The 11,138-nt window shown below is 43.9% G+C and overlaps 1 protein-coding gene across 8 annotated transcripts in view; it reads left to right on the forward strand.

Moving 5' to 3' along the window:
- Positions 1-10,142, forward strand: part of RNF157 (ring finger protein 157) — a 186,543-nt gene extending 176,401 nt beyond the window's left edge. For 4 of the 8 annotated variants that reach the window (XM_029600446.1, XM_029600449.1, XM_029600447.1 and 1 more), the window contains one exon: positions 8,949-10,142. In XM_029600446.1, coding sequence (XP_029456306.1) covers positions 8,949-9,079 — 131 coding nt within the window. In that variant the 3' untranslated portion in view covers positions 9,080-10,142. Of the gene's footprint in view, positions 1-7,940; positions 7,982-8,948 lie in introns of all 8 variants that reach the window. The other 4 variants (XM_029600445.1, XM_029600448.1, XR_003856533.1 and 1 more) reach the window with 3 other exon arrangements.
- Positions 10,143-11,138: the final 996 nt, after the last annotated feature.

Raw genomic sequence — 11,138 nt, forward strand, 5'->3', positions numbered from 1 at the left:
TTCCTGCACCCCCTCGCTCCCAAACAAGGTGGGCACTCCTGAAATTATCATTACTGTTCTTCCCCAGCCCCTGAAAAGCAAAATAGATGGGACGCCTGCCTGTCCCAGCTGTGGAATGTGGGTCGGTTTTGTGTCCCTGTTGACATATAGACACAGACCCTCCCGGTCTCCAGCAAGTAAGAATATGGCTGTGAGTGAGTGGGAGGGGATCTCCTTGGGGAGCAGTTGCAGTTCATGGTTCCCTCCTGAATTTTTAAATGTGAGAAGAACGGAATGGAAGAGGGTCTCTGTCACCATTCTCCCCACACCAAGGGGGTGTGGGGAGAGCAAAGATGCCGACTGCACAGTTTGGCTTCAGTGCTGTAACAACACTAAGGCCTTTGCAGTTTGGATTGAAGCAGTTTTGGGAGGCTGTAGGTCGGTCGGATCGTAGCCATGAGTTTGCAGTGTCAATTTTGGTGCAAAAACAACTCTAACCAAAGTGAGCAATGAAAATGAAAAAGAGGGAAGTTGGATGCCGCCAGAAGGCAAAGTGCTGTGCATCAGAGCCACAACCTGATTGCTGGCTTCTGCAGATTGTTGGTGTGACAGTTACCATTTGTTTTCTTAATTCTATGACTGAGGGCTCCCTGCATTTTCAGAAATGTTGCTAGAGACCTGCTGATTGCCCCAGTGACTCGGATAGTCTCAAATATTGCAAACGCTGCCCTTGCCAAGACAATGCAGAATTGAGGTGCTGAAAATGCAGGGGAGAAGCAAACTGCGGGTGAACGGGAAAGGGGGTGTGATTGTTTCAAGGGCTGATACCATAACTTACAGGAACATGGGGTAGAAAAAGCTACAGTAACTCCTATAACCTTGCTATGAAATGGTATCAATATGAAGAATAGCCCCAGATTAACAAGTAAAACATTTCTTCAAAGCAACAGAGCTAACTTCTGCCTATGTCATGGCTGTTTTTCAGCATCTGGTAATCTTAAACGTAGCAGTCCTGTCTTTTTATTCCCAGATTATTTTGGCCTGGCAGTGGCCTCTTTTCTTGGGCTTGCAGTTCAGTTGGAACTGGACTGAATCCAGGATCTGGTGGCAGGACCCTTCATTCAGAACTTACCTGGGGGGGGGGGGGGTTCTCCCCATTTTAATATGTCCTCCCACCTTACTTAGTCCAGCCATTGCAATGGCAGTCCTTGGCCAGGGGCCAGAGACCAGCTCTCTCTGGACCACCAGTATGCATGTCTTTCTGAGCCTTGCCACTAGGTATCACCATTGGGCAAGGCCTGAAATGCCCAACTCCAAAACACAATCCCCACTCCTCTCCCCCCTTTCCTGGGGCCTATGAATGTGCCTCCACAGCAAACTCGGGGGGCCCTAGTTACTCAAGGAACAGAAAGCAGGCTTGAAAGTTGAACTCTGATCTCCTGCATACCAGCACTGGCCCACCCCTCCCTTTTTTTTTTTTTTTCCCCTTACTACATTTTTGCTTGAAATCTTAGGTCCTAAATAATCCTGCAAATGCAACAGCAGCTCTTGTCACTTGCCGGTCTTCTCCCCCCTCCTCAACCTCACATCCCCAGTTGTTGTTTTTTTTCCATAACATGGGACATCTCCCTAAACTCCTGTGCCCACTTACTGGTTGTAGCACCAAACAGGAAGTCCAGCTGACAAAAAAGCCAAAATGTGGCAGAGAGAGAGAGAAGTTCAAAACTTTATTTGTAAAAGGAAAAAGAGACTAGAGAATGAATCCCCCCAAACACAAACTCTAATGCTGCTGCTGCTGCTCCAGGAAATGGTAATTAAGACGAACAAGCGTCCCCGCAGCCCCCAGTGCTGAGATATTATGGTGTTCATCCATGAATGTATCCTCCACATCACCCTCCACCCTGCCACATCTTCACATCTGGTTTTTTGTCATTGCCCCTGCCCACTTTTTTTTTTTTTTTTTTTTTTTCTCCTGTTCTTGTTACTACTGTGATTCCCATCGATGTGAAAGTTCATGTTCGCTCTGTGCCTTCACTGTTTCTTCAAACTGCACTTGGGTTATCAGGGTTTGCCATCCCGTACATAAATGTATTAACAGTTCTTAAAAAAAAAAAAAAAGTATACAAAATAAATGTTTTAAATTGCATGATCTGGTGGGTGCAAAAAAAATGTAAGTCCTTTATGGACACACTAATTTCTTGGATTTATTTTATAGCAGGTGTGTTTGACTGCATAGAAGATGCTTTTGATTTAAAACAGAAATCCATTTGTCTCTTGCACGCTTTTTAAGATCTTTCCTTGCTGAATGTCCTACGTGGTGGAGATATCTGTATCTTGAAGTCGGTGTTCCCCCCCCCCCTTCCAGCCTTTCAGCTCCTCCTGGATCCTACAGTGCAATCTCATTATTAGCTTCCAGGGCCAAGAGGGCGTGATGGCAGAAGCACTGGATGCAGACTGGGCTGAAGCAGGCAGAGATTCAGGGATGTCGGGGAGAGAAGGCGTGAGGGGTTCCTATTAAATCAGACCACAGTTCTAGCTTGCCTCCGACCCATTTGGGTGAAACCTGAGTGACCTCAGTGGAGTAATAAAAATGTCCCTTTTTTTTTTTCCCTTCCCACACCTTTCTGTACTCATTCACCATACAAGTGACTGCATATATGTTTCCCAGCGCCTTTGAGGACATTAGTGATTCTGTTCATATCTTTAAAAAACCCCAAAAACCACCATTTGTCGTCATTGTTACTGTTATCTAAATACAGATATCTTTGGTAACAGCAGGGGGCATTAACAGCCAGTGAATCTTTATTCTGGGCAAAAAAAAAATCTTTATCTTAGTGTGAAAAAAAAACTCAAATTCAGAGAGAACTGGATGTAGTAGTCCTGTGTGACTGGGCACAATCAGGGTAGAACTGTGAACATAAAGGCCATTTATGAACGGGAATGGTGGCGATCTTACCCTGGTCTGTAACCCTTTCCAGCCTGAGTCTGAAATAATGCCCATTCCCTTTGCACAAGGGGGACCTGCCTCTTCATTTTGAAGACAGAAGAGAGCCCTTGTAGTCCTCCCTGCCTGTTTCTCGAATTTTTTTTTTTCTTCCCACTTTGCTTGCTTAGATATCAACCTGCTCCGTAACCCCTGCTGTTCTGCCTTTTCACCATACTGACAAACCGCATGCTTTAAAATTTATTCCACTAGTGGGAAAGCTTCACAATGCTGTGTCAAAAGTTTGCAGACTGGAGCAACAACTGCATGGAGCAAATCTTTTTTTTTTTTTATTTAATTTTTAAAAGCCTATGACATTCAGCGCAAACACAATAGATGTACTTTAGACCAGCTCTGTTATGTGGTTTGTTTTTTTTCCCCTACCATGGGAGAGAAACCTTTTAATGAATTTAGCCCTATGATTACCTGCTGGGAAGAGGGCTAGAACAGCTCAAAAGGACCCAGATACTGTTACCAGCGTGCTGGGGGTAGCTCCCGTAAGCACGCGGTCTCCTGGAAAAGTCAAGCTGAGCAGCCTAACAAAAGGGGACCGTAAACCCACTGACATAGCAGAAAGAGGTTTATTGCCATCACAAACCCTAGTATCAGAAACTGGTGTAGGTCTTTTCCACTGTGTAGGTGTCTATTTTTTATTTATTTTTTTTTGGAGGGGGGGCGTTGTTTATTATTAGTAGCTCTTTGGCAGATACCTAATGAGTGGTCAGTGACCGATTGAGCAGTATGAACTCTGCAGCCTTCCAGGCATAGTGCATGAGCCTTGCCTAGGGCTCACCCGATGTCTTTTCTTAGGCCCCTCTCTAGCCACTAAGAACTAAAGCTCTGCAGGCCCCTACAGGACAGGTCACATGCAGCTTTTATGTCCGACTCCAGCCCATCTTAACTTTTGTTACTGGGTGTTGTGGGAGCATGTGGAATACAGATGTGACCCTTTTTTAAAACTTCTGTGTAGATTTTCTAGTATTAAGGGATAACACACCTGCTGTGGGCATGATAAAATAATTGCTCGATAGGTAACCCAAGACACAGGTGAAGGCAATTAATAGACCAATCCACTGTTGGGGGCACAACTGCTATTGGAAAACTAAATTTAAAAAAAAAATGAAAGTTTGAAAATATATTATTTTTATGTTTAAAACACATTTTGTGATGAGATTTTAGCAGTATTTTTACTGCTCATGTATAATTTGATGAATGAAACTTAAGTATTAAATCACTGGTGGAATAAATGTATATAATACTCTACCATAAGATATACCTTTTATATCATATGGCTAGAGAAAATGGTAGCTCTGTCTCCTTCCTTTGTGTTGCTGTTTTCTTTTCTTTTCCTTTTTTTTTCTTTTATTTTATTTGCAGCTTTGCTGCTTGTGTGATATTTGCACATCTTCCTCAAGTGGAATAACGGACCACCTTGCCCCCTCTCTATCCACCTATTCTGTGTGTATTTCCTTGCTCTTAATGCTGGTACCACCCCTTGCATTTAATGGCAGAGTGTTCTCCAGACCTTATTCTTTATAGTGTCTGGAAGTCTTGTCTGCCCACAGAAGTACATGGACTCAGGAGCTGTCATAGTTCTCCCTCTAATTGCCAGTGGATGAATTGGGAAAAGGCGTTGCATGCTCCAGTCTTATACGTCTGTCAGTGTTAAACTGTTCTAAAGTCTCTTTAACAAATTAGTGTTGCTTTTCTGGTTCCAGAGTAACTTTTTTTTTTCCCCTTACCCTTGCTCTGTAAGGCTCTTTCCACAAATTCAGTGGTATTACCTGCCTCTTGGGTGTGAAAACACCTCGGTAAGATGCCATATGAAAACTAAGCCGTTCTATGCAAAACCAATGACCTCCTATCTGTAATGCACATAAGTGTCCGCATATAGCCACGGATTCAAAAAAAAAAAAAAAAAAGCCCTGTCAGGATGATCTTGAACCCCTTCACATGTCCTGAAAATGTGTGGACAGAACCCCAAACACACAAGCTATTAGGGAGACCCGCCTGCCCAAGGTGAACTCATAAGCCGCCTTCCTTTGTTAAAAAAAAAAAAAAAAGTTAAAATGAAGTAGCTGCATTAGTAATCAACTACCATTTCTGTTGGTACATTATGGAACATTATTCATGAGGAAAAGTCTCATGTTTACCTTAACATGGAATGTTGCATTTTTGTTTTGGGTATTTGCAACTTTTTAAAATATTGATATAGTGATGGAGGGTCTGTGGTATATCTGTCACTTAACACCTCAGCATCACCCCCAAGCCTCTGCTCATGGCTAACCCTGTGGTCACGCAGAGGAGCCTGCCTGCATCTGCACACGTGCTTCTAGACTAGCAGCCTCCCACCCACCAGCTAGGTCCCGCTTACCTCTGGGCAGGTACCCTACCTACGAGCTATCCCCTGGTGATTTCTAGGGACCCTGGGACTCCGCAAAAAAACAGGACTCGCACAGTTCCTAGAAAAACACCTACATATCAAATACAGAATACACTGGGGAACATTAATCAGTCCAGGACAAGCAGAGCTAACAAACTAATAATCTTATTAACAAAAAGTAGAAACAGTGTATGGAAAAACATTAACTCTGTAACCAGCACCAGGTAAAATAACAAGGATTAAACAGTAAAAGTTAACCAGACACTTTTCACTGTGTCTCAATGCCTGAGGTGCTACAGGAATGGTGCTGTGTACCAGAGTTGGAGCAGGATCTCAGCCCAGAGATCTGCTTTCTCTGTCCTAGCAGAGAGTAGAGTGCGCTAGCAACTTCAGGGCTGCTTTATCTGTCAAGTCACAAAGCACTAACATTATTACTCTGACCACTGGCGCTCTGACTAATAAGTCTTCGGGCCAGTGACACTACAAGCAGTTTCGGTTCAGAGGTACGGAGATCTGTATGCTGTCCAAGCCGGCATCCAAAGCCTCTGCTTGAACCACAGTGCGGAGGTCAAACACCTCCTGCAGGCCTGCAGCAGGGGAGGAAGTGAGTTTGCATGGGAAAAGGAGTCATAGGGCAAAACCTGTATTTCACCACAGTATCATTTTAAAATTGTGCCAAGTTTAAAGTTAAAGTCCTGAATGAACTGAAAAAAAAAAATATATATATATAAATATATAACATGTACACAGGGTTTTTTTTTAAAGCTGTTAAATTGTAGCATCAATTTCCAACATTTAGGAAAAGACTCAAAACGTGGTTATTTAAGAAAGCCTTCCCAGGCCGCAACTAAAACGTAATGCACCATTAACTGACGCTCAGACTTTACCTTTAACCTGGTAAATAATAACTTTGCAAAACTCCATAACGTAGTAAATACCATTATTTGGTAATTTTGTTCTCTTTGTTAATTTCCTATCGCCTCTTCACTGCTCCAAGTTATGTAATTCCCTGTTTTATTGTAACTGCAACCTTCCGTTCAGCACCTGTTAATGTTCTTATTGTTTCTTCCTTCTCACCCCTTTGTTAATTGTAAACCGGCATGATGCGATTCCCATCGCGAATGCTGGTATAGAAAAACACTAAATAAATAAATAAATACTTTTTTAAATTAGAATTCCTGGAATCTCTACTAACGAGTACCTATCAAGACCACTGTCACTGCTGCGGTGTGTGTGTGTGTGTGTATATATATATATATATATATATATATATATATATATATTTATGGGAAAACAGGCTGCACTTCCCTCCCATGGGAGGGGCACTGTGATTGGTTAGCAGACCCTCCAGCTGTGTCATGTAGAACAGCTGGAAGCCCCTTTGGAGCTGGACGTCAGAACAAAGTGTGGAGTGAATTTCCTGGAGTGCTGTTGCTCCATCCTCAATGCTACCTGAGACGCTGTCACACGCCCAAGGCATTTTTATTTTAAAGCTGTTTTTGGGGGTGTGCTTGTGTGTTCTTTTATTGTCTTTGTTGTTCAAACCGTGCACGTATTTGGCTGGAATTCTCCATTGGATGGAGAACACTTGTGTTTCTGCTCCAGATTTTGTTTGATTACTTACCCCTCCAATATGGTAGTGAAATCCTACCTTTAATTTAAAGCTGTTAAATTGTAGCATCAAATACAAAATGCCAAAATGTAGACTAAAATAAAGCTAAAACCACTTTCGGACGTAGCTGATGACATCCTAGTTCATAATAAAGATGTAACTTTCAAAGGCAGAAGACGCGAATTGGTTCTCTTAGATGAGTTTTGAAACATCTGTCTTGTGACTGAAACAAAAAAAAAAAAAGGCCAAGGAGAAGCCTAGAAGTGCCCAGAAAGCAACAATTTAAAGAGACGGGTTTTTTTTTTTTAAAATATCTCATAGCAGCTTTTGGTCATGTCATTTGTTTTATTCACAAACCAACCAAAACCAAGAGAAGTGTGGGAGGGGAGGGGTTGTTGTTGGATCTAAGGCACTAGGGAGCTCCTTCCTGCAGCGCCTACTTTCCCACAGCTTGTTCAGTTACAAGAGAGAGAGGCTGTTTTTTTTTTTGGGGGGGGGGGGGGGGGGTTTGTTGTTTTTTCAAATCTCCTTTGCCACTCCACCCACGCATGCACGCTCTTGCGCTGGTGCAACTAGGGGCAGGGTGGCTACCCTGGATCCAGAATGGGGGGGTGGGGGGGGAACGGTTTGTCACATAAACATTGAGCACGGGTCGCCCTTATTTTCGCAACCCATGTGAACTTAACGCTGGGGCTGGTCCAAATGTGAAAGGAAGGCGGTTTGGGAGGGGAGGAAAAATCTTAAGTCTTCTCCCCCTTTGTTGCCAAGGCTTGCGGACCCGTGAGCAGGGGAGAGCCTTACAGAAAAGGGTTGAAACTCTCTGCAGCCCTCTTGTGATTGTGGTGTTTATTCTTTGGCTGCTGTGCTTTTCTCTGTTCTTATTAATGTTTTCTCACTTGTTTCACCATTGTGCCTTTTTTTTTTTTGTTCGTTTGTTGTTTTGTTTTTTTTTCTTTTTGTTTTTGGTCTCTTCTGCAAAACAGCTGCAACCCCGGAGTCCTGTCCAATAAAAATTGAGGAATAGGTAGGAAAGGAAAAAAAAAAAAAATCCTACTGTGTTACCTGAAGGAACATAATTGTGGAGTATTGGGGGTGGGGGAGTTTTTTGTTTTTGTTTTGGTTTCTCCCTGCTCATCCTTGGCTATGCCCAAAAACTGAAGCTTAAACCACTTCGCTTGCACACTCGGGCAATTTTAAAAAGATAGATAAAATGCTTATAAAGGAGTGTGTGTTAACATAGGAAATGAGGGCAGATATTTGCTTATTGTGCAGAGAGGAGAATATAAAGTGTGTGATTTTTGCAGGAGAACGCTACCCCCCCCCCCCCCTCCCCTTTTCATACTGCATTGACTCAAGTCCTGGTATGGAAAGCCTTGACAGGTGCCCGTCTTCATATCTGTGTGTGGGTGTGAATTCTTGCACACTTGGTTTGTTGACCCAGCTGAGGAGTTGCTGGCCATTTTCTTTTCCCAGAAGAGAAATGCATTGAATAGGGGGGACCATGGGAATGTTGATGAATTCTGAAAGGAAGGGATCTTAGAAGGTGGAATATTCTCACCTTGCTTGGTGCCTCAAGTCTTGGTGCAGAAACACCAACCCTCCACCTCTGATTTTTAAACTCGCCCTACCACCCCCGTCCAGAAACTTCATCCTGGGGCAGTTTTTCCTTCTCTTTTGGTGCATGGGTGGGGATGGGGGACTGGAGAGGGAGACGTGGTTGTGCTAGAGTGCCTGTTAAGGCCAGAGTCTCTCAGCAAATTTGAAAAGCTAGAGATGAGCTTGTTTGGGGGGGGGGGGGGCTAGTCATTGTGGCTAGCACACATTGTCCCTTTGCTGTGCTAAAACAGTGAGGGGACGGGGGAGTAATGTGTTAATATTTTATAGAAGTTGATGCTGTTTCTTATGGTTTGTTTTTCTGTTTGGGAGTGGGGGTCTCCAGCGTTAGCTGCTCACAGCCGCCTCTGCAATGTTTCTTTTTCTCCCTCGTCCAGGATTCCAGACAGTGGCCGATAATGAAACGGGCCACAGGAACACAAGACACTGCCAGCACCTGTCCATGACCAGCCTTACCCTGGAGCCAAGGGAGGAGACGCTGTGCATGATGGATTCTCTGGCTGTCTGAAGATGCGTGACTTCTACCTTCTCTCCCCATCCCTACTCCCACCATCACCTGAGACTTTATTTTTTCCTTCCATGCCGAGGACCTGGTACAGTACACTTTTCCAGTGGGAAGGATGGGGGCAACTGGGCAGGCTTGCTCCCCTTTCTGTCCTGGGATCTACTGGAATGAGTTGGTGACTTGAACTCTTGTTTCTTTAACAGTCTGGGATGTACGTCCGCCTTACCCGTAAGAGCTCAGTATCCATGCTGGAGCAAGTTCGCACCTCTCTCATAACCGCTGTTCGCAGGAACCTCACCTTCTCCTGCTACTGTGCCGTGGCCATTAGCAAAATTTTCCCCTACTCAAGATGACCCTAGATGGAAAATCAAAAACAGGCACTCCCCTTGCCATCTCCCCCTCTCTTCTGGGGGATAGAGACTTGGGCCGCTATTAGAAGATGCAATAGACTGTTGCGCGTAGGTCTTCAATGTTACTGCTATGGTCAATCTCTCCTCTCCCTTCTTCCTTCCCCCTCCCCTCATCCCAACCCAAGAACTCTATAGCTGCTGCCGTTCTGGACCCTACTGCAGCACAAACAATGTATCGCAATGGTGTGTTATAAAAGTGATTGCTGGAGCCGTGATTGGAGTGCGATAGGGCATCCTGAAGTATGACAGAGCCCTAACAAGAAAATGTGAAGGGGATGGGTGCTAATTCCTCAACTCCTTTTTCTGACCAGCTACCAGCAAAGCATTAGAAGACATGGATCTTGCATTCACTCGGTGGCTCCAGCAGTCCTTAACAGCAAGTGGAGGTAGCATGCTTGAGCAATTAAAAATATACTCGAAGACAGAAAATGAGAGGCAAATAGCACAGAGGAAACTCTTTGTAACGACTGTTCATCTGCTGTTCTCATTGCAAGCCTTGCCCACTTCAGCCTTCAGTTTTCTTTCAATGTTTTCCACTTCCACCTAAGAGGTGCAGTCATGGCTGTTTCTACCTTGAAAAAGTTAAAAAAAAAAAAAAAAAAAAAAAGTTTTACTTAAATGGATTTCATGAAGCTTCTCTTCCACACTGCCTTTGGGTGAGCTGAGGGAGCTGCTGTCTTTTTGGAGCAGTATTATGCATCCTTGCATACACGTACTATTTCTTATCGGTCTGTTTTGATGGTGATGATGATGATGCTATAAATGTTATCTCGTGTATGAACCAGGGAGCTGCCTCTTTATGTGATGTAGATGGTGACACTATTCCAGATGTTACTGTTTTTGGGAGAGGTGCTGCAAGATTTAAAAACAAAACAAAAAAAAAATACAAAAAACTGATGTCAGATCTTGAGTTTGATGTGTGTCTCCTAGCCTTATGGTAGGGCCAATGCTATTTTTTTTTTCTTTTAATTGTAGATTGGATGGTGGTGGGGGAGGAGCTTATGAGTGATTTGCAGGTGGACTCTCCTCCCAATCCTTTGGTGATTGGGGGTTGGGGAGGAAGGCGCACACAACATGTTTGGTGTTGGGGGAAGGTTCTCTGCACTTCACTATCTCTTGCACTTTCCCACGCATTTATTCACTATACACCATGACCTGTAACCTACAGCTATGCAAACCCACAGCAGCTTTCAAACACGGTACAACATGTAAACATTAATCAGTGGTAATCTGTCCACCTGCAGTGAGTGGCACAGCAGGCCTTTTTCTCTAAGAGGTTTTCTTTTCACCTGACCTGGGACCATGTAATTTTAGCTAGATTTGCTTCTAAATTGCTAGAATTTTATTTCTAATATTTCACTCTAAGCCTCGTTAGTGAGATTTGCCTTTCTATTAGACTGTATTTTATACTAGAGACCAGAGAAATGTATAGTCGAGCAATAACTGGTTGCCACAAGGTTCAGAGTGCCCACCTTCATCATGAAGCAGACAGAGGAGCATTTCGTGGTGTCCTTCAGCCTCAGGTTGGCAGAGGAGCCATCTCTCTCTAGCCACCTTTCTGAGGTCAATGAAAGTGCAGTGGTCAGTGTGCTGGGAGAACTTAAGCCATGGCCAAAGCTCTGCTGTTGCCTGGAGTTCCATAGGTCCCGTTT

The sequence above is a fragment of the Rhinatrema bivittatum genome, chromosome 4 (genome assembly GCF_901001135.1).
Source record: "Rhinatrema bivittatum chromosome 4, aRhiBiv1.1, whole genome shotgun sequence".
NCBI lineage: Eukaryota > Metazoa > Chordata > Amphibia > Gymnophiona > Rhinatrematidae > Rhinatrema > Rhinatrema bivittatum.